The sequence below is a fragment of the Eschrichtius robustus genome, chromosome 5 (genome assembly GCF_028021215.1).
Source record: "Eschrichtius robustus isolate mEscRob2 chromosome 5, mEscRob2.pri, whole genome shotgun sequence".
Classification (NCBI taxonomy): Eukaryota; Metazoa; Chordata; class Mammalia; order Artiodactyla; family Eschrichtiidae; genus Eschrichtius; species Eschrichtius robustus.
The window spans coordinates 45,616,790-45,631,979 of NC_090828.1; the positions used below are offsets into that span (position 1 = coordinate 45,616,790).

Here is a 15,190-nt window from a genome sequence, read left to right on the forward strand (position 1 = left end):
TTTAAATGAAAAAAAAAAAGAAGACCTAGAGCACATATGTTAGCTGGTGAAATAATCCTTTATTATCAGCTGAAAGGCAAGCACACTATAAGAATTGCCCCTTCAAATAGAAAAGGCTTCCTGCGTTACATTGTTTTTCTTATTTGTTGAATACCCTTATTCTTTTTCGGTACCCAGTGATCAAATCAGGATTATTGTAGATTTAGGCCATTAAAGCTAGGTTAAGTGAAATCTATTTAGGTCAATTATAATGGGTCTTGATTGATTTGAGTAGTGAAATCAAACTACCCTAGAAATTCAAGTAAGATGTTTCAATAGATGTTTCTCTCTCATCTGCAGGGCCCAAGAGGAATGCCAGGAGAGAGAGGGAGACTTGGGCCACAGGGTGCTCCTGTAAGTATGTGTATTTCAACTCTCTCAAATGCTTTACTGAATATGCGTTTTAAATGAGAATGACATACTGGTTGCCTACTTTGTAATTTTTATACTTTTTATTTTGAAACAAATTTAAGTTTACAGAAAAGTTGTAAAAATAGAAGAGAGTTCCCATGTACCCTTGTACCCTATACCTACCTTCTGTTAAAGTTAACATCTTACATAACCAAAGTACATTTGTTGCCTACTTATTTTAATACAGAATTTAAGAAATAATAAAAACATTTAGCAGCATGGAGAATCATAGACTTTGGAATAGTAATCACATTATAATAACAGGTAATATTTATCAAACACTTATTATCTGCCAAGCATTCTTCTAAATATCTTTATCTCTTGTTCATCACAATCCTAAAAGGTAAGTACTATGAATAAACCCTTTTAAAGATTAGAGTCTCCTGGTCATCTTCTCTTGATTGATTTTAATTGTATAGATTGAGAAATTCTCTTGCTGTCTGTCCATCTACCTTGAACCTGGAGGGGAGCGTTATTTTGTTCATTCTCATCACAGCTCTCTGAAAGTCGGGCTATACTTGCTAATATTTCAAAAACTTGCAGTTCATTATATTTCACCCACTTTTCTTTTGACAATTAAGGACTGCCATCTGGCCTCTGTTATTTTGATATCCTATCATCCCCATTATAATTAAAATTCCCAGGTTTATAGCATCCCCTACTATTATCCCATAGAAGACAACCACCTTAGTGCTTCTCAATGGTACCAAAATCGGGCCTTGATTCAGGAGAAGTGAGACCCTCTCACTAGGCCATTCTTAATCACTTACAGGCAGCGTCTCCTCTGGAAATGTAGAGAATATTGTAGAATATAGTCAGCTATTGCCTTATCCAGCCATACATATTATATCCAATCTACTGTGTTCACTTCTCTGTGCTTTATTCTACCACCTGCCCAGGCAGTTCCAGCATTTCTACTTCACTTAGAGTGTGCCATTGCTCTTTCCAAGTTTCTAAGAACTATTGTCCCTGTTAACAACATTTCCCAGGGTCTTTATCAGGGTGTTAAATATGTATTATGGGAGAGTGCTTCCAAATCATTAAAATTCTCCAGCTTTATATCCTGTCCCTCTTGATCCAGTACCTTCAGGACCTAATCCCATACATTCTTTCTTGGATTCTGCCTCTACATGATGTATAGGACTTATAGATTTTTTGGTGTATAGTCTCTTCACTCTTTTATCAGAAACAGCATTTCCTCAATGCAGTTATTCTGTGACTTGATGCTAGTTGTTGGTCTGGTGGCCAGGGGAGGAGCAGGTGGTGGTGGTGGTGGTGGTAGTGGCATATGTTGTCTGGTAAAGTAGAGGCCGTTGTTTCATCTTTAAGCAAGAGAGAAGTATAAGCTGTTAATGGTGGGAAGGACCACTTCTGTAGGCCCAGAGGCTTCAGGGTATTAGAGATTTCAAAGTTCTTAAGATATCCCAATGCCAAATTTCAAGGTCCCATTCCCTCCAATCAAGGGCCCTGACCATGGCATAGCAGACTTTCCACATTTTAGAATTCAACCTTCTCAAGAGCACTTAAACCTTTATCATAAAGTCCTGGGCCTAATCTTCAACTTTTTCTTCCCTCTGGTTGTAGAAGATGACAATATTTTTAAATGCTGCTAAGAAGATTTATATTGATGATTAATTACCATCAGCCTTTCAGCATCTTTCTCCAATGGATTCACTCGACAAGACCCATGCAGTTCCATTAACTTTGTAATTGTTACATCCCCTAAACCTTCTCAAATGCCTGAGCTATTGCACCCATAGCCCATTCCCTTACACTTGTACCCTATCTGAGTTCACTACTGGAGACAATATTTACTACTGCATCACTACAGCATGCCAAGAGAAATCCATACCCTATCTATCACCAGCTGGCCAGGGAGGAATCCAGCTTAAAAACTCCATTTTAGCATAGGCTTTCTTGACTACCTCTGGCACCAATGATATACGGGTCAGTTTTCCAAGGAAATGGCATTAAAGCAGACTTGTGTGCAGGAAATTTGTTTTCTGAGTGCTCTCAGAAACTACACCCTATGGGACTTCCCTGGCGGTGCAGTGGTTAAGAATCCGCCTGCCAAGAGGGCAGACAGCAAAAGCAAGAAGAACTATAATCCTGCAGCCTGTGGAACAAAAACCACATTCACAGAAAGATAGACAAGATGAAAAGGCAGAGGGCTATGTACCTGATGAAGGAACAAGATAAAACCCCAGAAAAACAGCTAAATGAAGTGGAGATAGGCAACCTTCCAGAAAAAGGATTCAGAATAATGATAGTGAAGATGATCCAGGACCTCGGAAAAAGAAGGAGGCAAAGATCGAGAAGATGCAAGAAATGTTTAACAAAGACCTAGAAGAATTAAAGAACAAACAAACAGAGATGAACAATACAATAACTGAAATGAAAACTACACTAGAAGGAATCAATAGCAGAATAACTGAGGCAGAAGAACAGATAAGTGACCTGGAAGACAGAATGGTGGAATTCACTGCTGCTGAACAGAATAAAGAAAAAAGAATGAAAAGAAATGAAGACAGCCTAAGAGACCTCTGGGACAACATTAAACACAACAACATTTGCATTTTAGGGGTCCCAGAAGGAGAAGAGAGAGACAAAGGACCCGAGAAAATATTTGAAGAGATTATAGTAGAAAACTTCCCTGACATGGGAAGGGAAATAGCCACCCAAGTCCAGGAAGCGTAGAGAGTCCCATAGAGGACAAACCCAAGGAGAAACATGCTAAGACACATAATAATTAAATTGGCAAAAATTAAAGACAAAGAAAAATTATTGAAAGCAGCAAGGGAAAAATGACAAATAACATACAAGGGAACTCCCATGAGGTTAACAGCTGATTTCTCAGCAGAAACTATACAAGCCAGAAGGGAGTGGCATGATATACTTAAAGTGATGAAAAAGGGAAGAACCTACAACCAAGATTACTCTACCCAGCAAGCATCTCATTCAGATTCAATGAAGAAATCAAAAGCTTTACAGACAAGCAAAAGCTAAGAGAATTCAGCACCACCAAACCAGCTCTACAACAAATGCTAAAGGAACTTCTCTAAGTGGGAAACACAAGAGAAGAAAAGGACCTACAAAAACAAACCCAAAACAACTAAGAAAATGGTCGTAGGAACATACATATCGATAATTACCTTAAACGTGAATGGATTAAATGCTCCAACCAAAAGACACAGGCTTGCTGAATGGATACAAAAAACAAGACCCATATATATGCTGTCTACAAGAGACCCACTTCAGACCTAGGGACACATACAGACTGAAAGTGAGGGGACGGAAAAAGATATTCCATGCCAATGGAAATCAAAAGAAAGCTGGAGTAGCAATACTCATATCAGATAAAATAGACTTTAAAATAAAGAATGTTACAAGAGACAAGGAAGGACACTACATAATGATCAAGGGATCAATCCAAGAAGAAGGTATAACAATTATAAAACTATATGCACCCAACATAGGAGCACCTCAATACATACGGCAGCTGCTAAGAACTATAAAAGAGGAAATCGACAGTAACACAATAATAGTAGGGGACTTTAACACCTCACTTACACCAATGGACAGATCATCCAAAATGAAAATAAATAAGGAAACAGAACCTTTAAGTGACACAATAGACAAGATAGATTTAATTGATATTTATAGGACATTCCGTCCAAAAACAGCAGATTACACGTTCTTCTCAAGTGCACAGGGAACAGTCTCCAGGATAGATTGCATCTTAGGTCACAAATCAAGCCTCAGTAAATTTTAGAAAATTGAAATCATATCAAACTTCTTTTCTGACCACAATGCTATGAGATTACAAATGAATTACAGGGATAAAAACGTGAAAAACACAAACACATGGGGGAAAAACAATACGTTACTAAATAACCAAGAGATCACTGAAGAAATCAAAGAGGGAATCAAAAAATACCTAGAGACAAATGGCAATGAAAACACGACGATCCAAAACCTATGGGATGCAGCAAAAGCAGTTCTAAGAGGGAAGTTTATAGCTATACAAGCCTACCTCAAGAAACAAGAAAAATCTCAAATAAACAATCTAACCTTACGCCTAAAGGAACTAGAGAAAGAAGAAAAAACAAAACCCAAAGTTAGCAGAAGGAAAGAAATCATAAAGATCAGAGCAGAAGTAAATGAAATAGAAACAAAGAAAACAATAGCAAAGATCAATAAAACTAAAAGCTGGTTCTTTGAGAAGATAAACAAAGTTGATAAACCATTAGCCAGACTCATCAAGAAAAAGAGGGAGAGGACTCAAATCAATAAAATCAGAAATGAAAAAGGTGAAGTTACAACAGACACCACAGAAATACAAAGCATCCTAAGAGACTACTACAGCAACACTATGCCAATAAAATGGACAACCTGGAAGAAATGAACAAACTCTTAGAAAGGTATAACCTTCCAAGACTGCACCAGGAAGAAACAGAAAATGTGAACAGACCAATCACAAGTAATGAAATTGAAACTGTGATTAAAAATCTTCCAACCAACAAAGTCCAGGACCAGATGGCTTCACAGGTGAATTCTATCAAACATTTAGAGAAGAGCTAACACCCACCCTTCTCAAACTCTTCCAAAAAATTGCAAAGGAAGGAACAATCCTCAGACCTATTCTATGAGGCCACCATCACCCTGATACCAAAACCAGACAAAGATACTACAAAAAAAGAAAATTACAGACCAATATCACTGAAGAATATAGACGCAAAAGTCCTCAACAAAATACTAGCAAACAGAATCCAACAACACATTAAAAGGATCGTACACCATGATCAAGTGGGATTTATCCCAGGGATGCAAGGATTCTTCAATATACGCAAATCAATCAATGTGATACACCATATTAACAAATTGAAGAAGAAAAACCATATGATCATCTCAATAGATGCAGAAAAAGCTTTTGACAAAATTCAACACCTATTTATGATAAAAACTCTCCAGAAAGCGGGCATAGAGGGAATCTACCTCAACATAATAAAGGCCATATACGACAAACCCACAGCAAACATCATTCTCAATGGTGAAAAACTGAAAGCATTTCCTCTAAGATCAGGAACAAGACAAGGATGTCCACTCTCACCACTATTATTCAACATAGTTTAGGAAGTCCTAGCCATGGCAGTCAGAGAAGAAAAAGAAATAAAAGGAATCCAAATTGGAAAAGAACAAGTAAAACTGTCACTGTTTGCAGATGACATGATACTATACATAGAGAATCCTAAAAATGCCACCAGAAAACTACTAGAGCTAATCATTTTGGTAAAGTTGCAGGATACAAAATGAATGCACAGAAATCTCTTGCATTCCTATATACTAATGATGAGAAATCTGAAAGAGAATTTAAGGAAACACTCCCATTTACCATTGCAACAAAAAGAATAAAATACCTAGGAATAAACCTACCTAGGGAGACAAAAGACCTGTATGCAGGAAACTGTAAGACACTGATGAAAGAAATTCAAGATGATACCAACAGATGAAGAGATATACCATGTTCTTGGATTGGACGAATCAATATTGTGAAAATGACTATACTATCCAAAGCAATCTACAGATTCAATGCAATCCCTATCAAATTACCAATGGCATTCTTTACAGAACTAGAACAAAAAATCTTAAAATTTGTATGGAGACACAAAAGACCCCGAATAGCCAAAGCAGTCTTGAGGGAAAAAAGCGGAGCTGTAGGAATCAGACTTCCTGCCTTCAGACTATACTACAAAGCTACATTAATCAAGACAATATGGTACTGGCACAAAAACAGAAACATAGATCAATGGAACAAGATAGAAAGCCCAGAGATAAACCCACGCACCTATGGTCAGCTAATCTGTAACAAAGAAGGCAAGGATATACAATGGAGAAAAGACAGTCTCTTCAATAAGTGGTGCTGGGAAAACTGGACTGCTACATGCAAAAGAATGACATTAGAACACTCCCTAACACCATACACAAAAATAAACTCAAAATGGATTAAAGACCTAAATGTAAGACCAGACACTATAAAACTCTTAGAGGAAAACGTAGGAAGAACACTCTGACATAAATCACAGCAAGATCTTTTTTGACCCACCTCCTAGAGTAATGGAAATAAAAACAAAAATAAACAAATGGGACCTAATGAAACTTCAAAGCTTTTGCACAGCAAAGGAAACGATAAACAAGACGAAAAGACAACCCTCAGAATGGGAGAAGATATTTGCAAACCAATCAACGGACAAAGGATTAATCTCCAAAATATATAAACAGCTCATGCAGCTCAATATCAAAAAAACAAACAACCCAATCCAAACGTGGGCAGAAGACCTAAATAGACATTTCTTCAAAGAAGACATACAGATGGCCAAGAAGCACATGAAAAACTGCTCAACATCACTAATTATTAGAGAAATGCAAATCAAAACTACAATGAGGTATCACCTCACACCAGTTAGAAAGGGCATCATCAGAAAATCTACAAACAACAAATACTGGAGAGGGTGTGGAGAAAGGGGAACCCTCTTGCACTGTTGGTGAGAATGTAAATTGATACAGCCACTATGGAGAACAGTATGGAGGTTCCTTAAAAAACCAAAAATAGAATTACCATATGATCCAGCAATCCCACTACGGGCATATACCCAGAGAAAACCATAATTCAAAAATACACATGCACCCCAATGTTCATTGCAGCACTATTTACAATAGCCAGGTCATGGAAGCAACCTAGATGCCCATCGACAGATGAATGGATAAAGAACATGTGGTACATATATACAATGGAATATTACTCAGCCATAAAAATGAATGAAATTGGGTCATTTGTTGAGACGTGGATGGATCTAGAGACTGTCATACAGAGTGAAGTAAGTCAGAAAGAGAAAAACAAATATCGTATATTAACGCATATATGTGGAACCTAGAAAAATGGTACAGATGAACCGGCTTGCAGGGCAGAAATTGAGACACAGATGTAGAGAACAAATGTATGGACACCAAGGGGGGAAAGCGGCGGGGTGTGGGGGTGGGATGAATTTGGCGATTGAAATTGACATGTATACACTGATGTGTATAAAATTGATGACTAATAAGAATCTGCTGTAAAAATAAATAAATAAAATAAATTTCAAAAAAAAAAAAGAATCCACCTGGCAATGCAGAGGACATGGGTTCGAGCCCTCGTCTGGGAAGATCTCACATGCCGCGGAGCATCTAAGCCCCTGCACCACAGCTACTGAGCCTGCTCTTTAGAGCCCACGAGCCACAACTACTGAAGCCCGTACACCTAGAGCCTGTGCTCTGCAACAAGAGAAGCCACCACCATGAGAAGCCCGTGCACAACAACAAAGAATAGCCCCCACTTGCATCAACGAAGGCCCAACGCAGCCAAAAATAAATAAATAAATAAATTTATTTTTTAATAAAAGAAAGAAACCACACCTATGAAGAAATTAATAAAATAAGCAGGATTTGCCACAGGGAGAAATTAAACTGTGTTACATTTGCAACAGAGACCTCAATCTTCATAAGTCTTCCATTCCATGGGAACAGTGGAGCTGGGATGGCTCTTCGGACTGTTTTGAATGGGGGCTAATCCTTTGTACCACTGCATTGACCATGGAAGGGCGCAACCTTGGGATAGCTAACTCCTTTCAGCAATTTGTGGGGAGGGTCTCAACTGTGAGCCATCACAGCTTACAACACTTCCAGCAGTGGTAGAATGATTACTTCTGTGCTGAAGGGGGATCTGGGTGACACCCGCAGCATTCACTACTACTTAATTTCCTTTGTGTGTGTGTGTGTGTGTACATGTGTGTGCACATGTGCTTTAGGTTTTTGTTTTACATGGGGCACATTCCTTCCTCTGGGTTATTCTGGCTATTAAGAAGAGGCTGGTGTTCAAAGTTGCATTGTCTTTGAGCTCATTTGATAGAAGGTGACACGTTCAAGTAAAAAGAATCATTTTAATCAGTTTATATTTCCAGTCTTGATTTTTCTTTCTTATTGCTGTAAGCATAGATGTGCATATTGCTACTTTACCCATGTTGTATAAATGTGTATTTTTATTGCTATTAACCTAGGTAAAGTTGTCAGTTAACCTTAATATTCATTCTCCAATTTTTGACATAGAAATTTTTATAACGTAAATGAATTGTCAACAAATACTGTAGAAAATGCACTGTTATCTTGCCTCTTCTCCTAATTAGGGACAACGAGGTGCACATGGTATGCCTGGAAAACCTGGGCCAATGGTGAGTGTATTACTTTCATATTCATTCATTCATTTATTCATTCATTCTTCCATTTGTACATTCATTACCATTTACAAAGCACCTACTGTGTCCCAGGTGCTTGGAACAGAAAGGCAATAAACACATAGTACTTGTCTTTGAAACCTGCCCTATCAAAGAAGAGAGATATATCAATTGATATTGTAGCATAATGCTATTGCTAACTGCTGTAATAGGGAAAGCAACCTGAAGTATGGGAACCTACCTGTACTGACACCAGTAGTGAGACAAAGATGTCAAGAAAGACTTAGAGAGGTACAATTTTTAGCTTAGTCTTGAAAGATGAGTATACAAAAAGAACAAGAATACAGCATGGTCCGTACAATGGATAGGTGAAAAACACGATGAGCTCAGGGAAGTATTCAGTACTAGGTGGGTAAATCGGATTTGAAATTACTTGCCCTTAAGATCTTTTCTCCCTTGTGACTCACAAAAAGGAAACAAACTATGGGAGGAAAAATAAGTGTAATTTAAAAGGGCTGTTATTAATGCAAAACTGATGGATTTAAAATACAGTCCTCAAAGAAGAATCAGGATAACCTAGAATGAAATTCCTCTTACACTCATTTCCTTTAAATCAGTGGTGTAGACTCTATTCATGCCTTCCCAAATGTAGTATAGTGACACATATTCACTCTTTATTAGCCTGAAAAAAATCACTCCAAAATATCCAGATGATTCTTAATCATCATTTTTATAAAGTGAAGTCCTAGATTTTGGTACAATGTGTAACTTTCTAAAAACTATCCTTATTACTTGGTTAACACAAAGAAAGTAATTTCTCAAGAAGCAATTGTTTCAAACAATTTGTGTTTGTGACTGACTCTCGTATGCTACAACTAGGAAATTCTGTTATGTTTAATACCACTGGACATGTCTTTTAGCACAATTTCATATCAATTTTGTAAGGTTCTTATGATAAAATTATATTATTATCTTTGTGATTTTAAAGTACTAAGTGGATTATTCTTATATGTCAAAGTACAGAATAAAAGATTTCATGTTAATTAAAATACATGTCTAATCATTTTTCTGGTTTCTTTTAATAGGGTCCTCTTGGGATACCTGGTTCCTCTGGTTTTCCAGGAAATCCTGGGATGAAGGTAAGATGTTACTATATTTAGCTCTTGATGACATGAATTACTTAAGTACCTGAATCCCAAAGTAAATGTCATTTCTTTCACTGAAGAGTGTGGAAGTCGCTCTTAACTAAGGAAAAGAGCCTAGCGTATTCTCAATGGCCATTATGGTAGGGGAAAAAAAATAGAAAATGAAAAAAATGATATTATTATATAATAAGTAATTAAAAGAGAATTACTTATAGTCATACACTTGTAGTATCAAAGAATCTGTTGCAATAGGACTCTAACACCAGACAGTTGTAACGGCTGTGAGGAATAAGAGTTTAATCTGAATTGGAACTCCATTCTTGGATACAGTGCCTGGCAGTAGTAAATAGCAGAATGTTCTAAACAATAGGAGAGTAAAATAAATCAGAGGTGGTCAAAAGGCCACACAATATTGGCCTCCACTTCTGCCCCCCTTCTTCCCACCTCCACCCCCCAACTTACACAATCATTAATGGAACATGTGGGGAGGCTATTTGGCTGTCCATGTGGGAGTGGATTGAAGTATTCTGCTGGGATGATTTACATTTGTAGTGAGTCACAACTTGTTCTTTCTCTCAACACTTTGGATGATAAATCCATAGATTACAGTGGGAGGTTATTAAGATTATATTAGCTAAATTAGTGAATAAACTCAGAACACTACCTTCAAACTTTGAACAACACAATACGTTTGATTTTTCTCACACCCGGTTTTTCTTTGGCAATAATTTTCTTCATCTTGAAGAAGGGATTTGCTCACAAGATTCTGCTGTACAAAAATAACCGTGGCCAGTCACCTCACCTCTCTAAATCTTGTTTTCTCAAGGAATTTTATTGAAGATTAAGTGAGAAAATATGCAAACCCTTAGCATAGTGCCTGAGGCAGAGGATGCCCTCAGTACAGGCCCACTCTTCTTGTTAGTGGGGCCACTCAGATTGGATTTGAACTTCGAAACAAACAAACAAACAAACAAAATCTCTAGTTGACATTTCAAGTATTCTTTGAAATGTGAGAGTCATCAAGTCAAATTATTCTTCGGCTCTCTCTAACGCTGACTTTAAATTCTGTGCCACAGGGGTGTGGCTGCTTTATTTTAAAATGGTGCCCTCCGTTGGTTCACTAACCAGTCCGTGCATTAACTGAGAACTCACTGTGAGCTCAGCCGAGTAGGACCTTCTTCAGTTCCCCTCTGTACCTGATCTGCTCCCTGAAGTCCTAAGTCTGCTGCCACTGACTCTGACCTTGGAGGGCCCAACCTCCCTGTGTACCTCAATCAAAATAGGCAAAATCCCTTCCCTCTCTCTCTCTGTGAGACTCTCCACCCTCACACCGAGCTCTGGCTAGAGAATTTAAGAAAGAATACTCACAATGCCCAGGACTCTCACTTAGCAGGAAGTGGTTTCTGCTCCTACTATGGCCTCTAGTTAAGACTTCACTAGCCATCATAGTTTATACAGTAGTTCACTCTGGATACTTCCCTCTCCTCCTGGGTTTTTCTAGTACGGGCTGTTGGCTACTGAAAACTCCTTAATAAAGTCAAACACCTCACAAAACTGTTTCAGAAATTGTTTCCCTGTCCTACCACCACCCCCAACATAAAGACCACCACCCCCGGTGTTTGTTTTTGGCCAAAATTCTGCCATACCTGTAATATTCTTCCAGGGTCTCTGGCTCTCTAGATGAAGAGTAAACTTTCACGTCTAGCTCTTTGTATTTCCGTGAAGGATAATAGGGATTCCCTCTAGGATTTGATTTACATTAGGTACCTAATATGTTAGATAAAATGCAGAAACTCAGCTAAGTTTGAATTTCAGATAAATAAAGAATGCATTTTTAGGATAAATGTGTTCCAAATATTGCATGGGACAAACTTATTCTGAAATCATTTGTTGTTTATCTGAATTAAAACTTAACCAGGCATCCTGTATTTTTATTTACTATCTGAATCCCTATCTTGGGTTGAAACAAGGGTGGCTATCAGGTGACCTTGACCAGGTTGCTCTGCTCTGCATGGTGTGGGCCTCATCACATCCAGAGTGGCGGGAAGTGAGTCCGTCCCTTAAGCTAAGTTAGGCACACACCCCTGGAAACTACTTTGTGCTCTTGACTCGTTTAAATGATTGGGTGTAAAATGTAAAACTCCAAATAAGCAGTCAGCTTTGAAACACACCACATTTATGTTTTCTTAAATTAACGTTTTCCTCATACCCCTTTAGGGAGAAGCAGGTCCCACTGGGGCACGAGGCCCTGAAGGTCCTCAGGGGCAAAGAGGTGAAACTGGGCTACCGGGTCCTGTTGGCTCTCAAGGTCTTCCTGTAAGTTCCTAGTATATTTAAAAATTATCACTGAAAGCTGGACATGTTTTATAACTTTTGAACAAAGGCAACATATTTTAATATATTTTCTTTCAATTCTGAATGAGTGTTTAGAACTCATGAAAAAAAAAATGTCCCTTGTCAACTCTGCAAATTTTGTCTATTTTGTGGAAAAGGGAATTAATTAGTCATAAAAGTGATTTTTATAATATAATGGTGGTTGATTTATTTTTCCTTTCTTTCTTTTTGGTAATTTTTCTGCCTCCTTTTGCGAGATGGGTGGACATCTGAATACCACCCTAGATATGGCTTAATATTTCATGAACTTTTCCTGTATCTTTTAGGGTGCAGTGGGAACTGATGGTACGCCTGGTGCCAAAGGCCCAACAGTGAGTAACTAACTTCATTTATGCCACATGAGGTTCAAATGGATACAATCCTTTGGACAGTGACCGTAGACTTGTGCCTAGGTCTCTGCTCATCATGTTACTCTTGCATTCCAATAGGGCTCTCCGGGTACCTCTGGTCCTCCTGGCTTAGCAGGGCCCCCTGGATCTCCAGGACCTCAGGGTAGCACTGGACCTCCAGGAATTCGAGGCCAACCGGTAATGTCCATCAAAGAATTATCATCCATTAGTATAATACAACTAAGATCGCCAGAGAAATAATATGTAATGAGATAACAGTGAAACATAGATAATGTGACTTATTTGAATGAGGCAAAAGAAGGTAGGAATTTTTGTAAAGTGGAAGCCAAATGTTAATGTACAATTTACATGTTTAAATTCAAAGGGGAAAATTATTGCACTATGTTAAATTTTAGCGTTCTTTTGTTTAAAATAGTAAGGTCATAACTTCATGATCCACCTCATAGAATTTTATAAATAGTTGCATAACAAATATGGAGACACTTTGCAAGCCAGTATGGGGAAATACGGAGTTTTCATGGGGGTTTATAATGACAACTTGGCTAAAATGGGTTCAACAGCTATTTCTTGAGATTTATTCTTGAAGAGTGCTTCCAACGTGTTGTTTATATTGAACGAGTTTCCACATTTTCTATAAATTTGTATATTTTATATTCATATATTTATCTATTGGTAAAAATATTACGGTTAGTTCTTAAGAAATAAACACATTGAGAAGTTGTGCTTATGTATCTTTTAGCTTGATATATAACAAAACTTTGTTTCCTACTACTACTTAAAACAAATATTTTAGATCCTGATCTAAGTAATTTGATCATGCTGATAAATCCTTTTTAAATGCTAGTGACAAATTTATAAAAACATGCGTGTTGTTGGTATTTTCCATTTGATTTTATCATGTTCTCAATCTAGCAATCTGGTTCCCACAAATTATAGTACAATTGGTATTATAAAGACACACATACCCAAAACTTTAGAATACTCTAAAGATAAAATGCCCTATTTGAAGTTTTGTCAAATCTCAATAAACAGAGCATAGATATAAAATTACTTTGATTTTGGGTGAACAAATCTATTTCCTAAAATAGACTCTAAATAGATTTATCTATTGAAGTTGTCATTGTTAGTTCTAATTTTTTTTATCAAATTGGAATAATAACTGAATAATTCTAATTATCCTACTATGCATGATTAAAAACAAGATTTTAAAAGTAAGTCTTTTGAAGACCCCTGTAAAATATACAAATTACTACCTAACTATACTGGATTTTATAAAATTTCACACACATTCTACAAGATTTGCATAGTTTAAAAAAATTATTATACTGCTGATTCAGTACAGACTCAGCTGCAGAAAATTTTCAAGACCCTTTCACTGTAATAATTAAAGCAGGTTGGGCTGGATAAATATCTTGGTTCTTACAATTATCGATGTTTTTATTTTAGGGTGATCCAGGAGTTCCAGGTTTCAAAGGAGAAGCTGGCCCAAAAGGGGAACCGGTAAGGTTTTATTTCTTTTAAATTATAAGAAGAACATGAATATTACCCAGAAGTGTAAGCCCAAAATACTCAAGTACTTCAAATAATGACAGTGAGAATTATAATACTTTTTGGATGGAAATAGTTTGCTTAATATAGTTTAAAATTTGTGACTGACTTATTTAAATGAATCTTTTGACTATAACTCCCTTGTCAAATGGCTCTTTCTGGTATCTGTCCTTCTGTTTTCAATAGGGGCCACATGGTATTCAGGGTCCAATAGGCCCACCTGGTGAAGAAGGCAAACGAGGTCCCCGAGGTGACCCAGGAACAGTTGGTCCTCCAGGCCCCGTGGGAGAAAGGGTAAAATTTGAATGATTGAATAAATTCTTATAGTTGTGGGGGAATTACATGAATAACTTTTGGGATAGTGAGGAAAACTAGAGGAATTAAGAGAATTGCTAGCAGGTGCATTGCACAGTTCAGTATGGCTCTCTGTGAATTCAGGGAGCCAACTGTCTAATCATTGTTCATTCATTCATTCATCTAATATTGACTGAACAACTGCTCTATGCCAATTTGATATATGGTGCTTGGGATACATCAGTGAACAAGAATGCTATGGTCCCAGCCTTCACGCGGGGGCTAGTAAACAATAGTTTAGTGGGGAGGTAAGCAATAAACAAGTTAACAGGTAAATAAAAATATAATTACACATTTTAATAAGTGCCATATACACTTAGGGAATAGCAGGGTGATGTGGTAGAGAGTAACTTATGACAGTAGTGTGTCATTAGGTTAGGTGGCTAGGAAATAAGATTCTTTGAGAGGATCGCATCTAGCTAAGATCTGAAGATTAGGATGAGCCAGCAAGAAAACTTGAGAGAAAAAGCATTTTTCAGCAGAGGAAACAAAAAAATGCAAATCCAGGAGGCCAGAAAGGGCTTAGTGATTTTAAAGACCAGAAAAGGTTGCTGTGACTGGACTATAATGAAACAGGTCTGAAAGGGAGAATAACAATATCACCTTACTTTTGTATGGAACCTCAGAAAATGCAAAGGGCTTCACATCAAAGACAATACTAATGCCTGCGATCGCTGACATTTTG

General features: G+C 37.4%; 1 protein-coding gene across 1 annotated transcript in view; it reads left to right on the top strand.

Moving 5' to 3' along the window:
- The window catches only part of COL5A2 (collagen type V alpha 2 chain), a 147,464-nt gene that overhangs the window by 94,503 nt on the left and 37,771 nt on the right, over positions 1-15,190 (top strand). The window contains exons 16-23 of the mRNA XM_068544802.1: positions 340-393; positions 8,667-8,711; positions 9,800-9,853; positions 12,077-12,175; positions 12,520-12,564; positions 12,682-12,780; positions 14,050-14,103; positions 14,338-14,445. Of these exons, the coding sequence (XP_068400903.1) occupies positions 340-393; positions 8,667-8,711; positions 9,800-9,853; positions 12,077-12,175; positions 12,520-12,564; positions 12,682-12,780; positions 14,050-14,103; positions 14,338-14,445 (558 nt within the window). The remainder of the gene's footprint in view (positions 1-339; positions 394-8,666; positions 8,712-9,799; positions 9,854-12,076; positions 12,176-12,519; positions 12,565-12,681; positions 12,781-14,049; positions 14,104-14,337; positions 14,446-15,190) is intronic.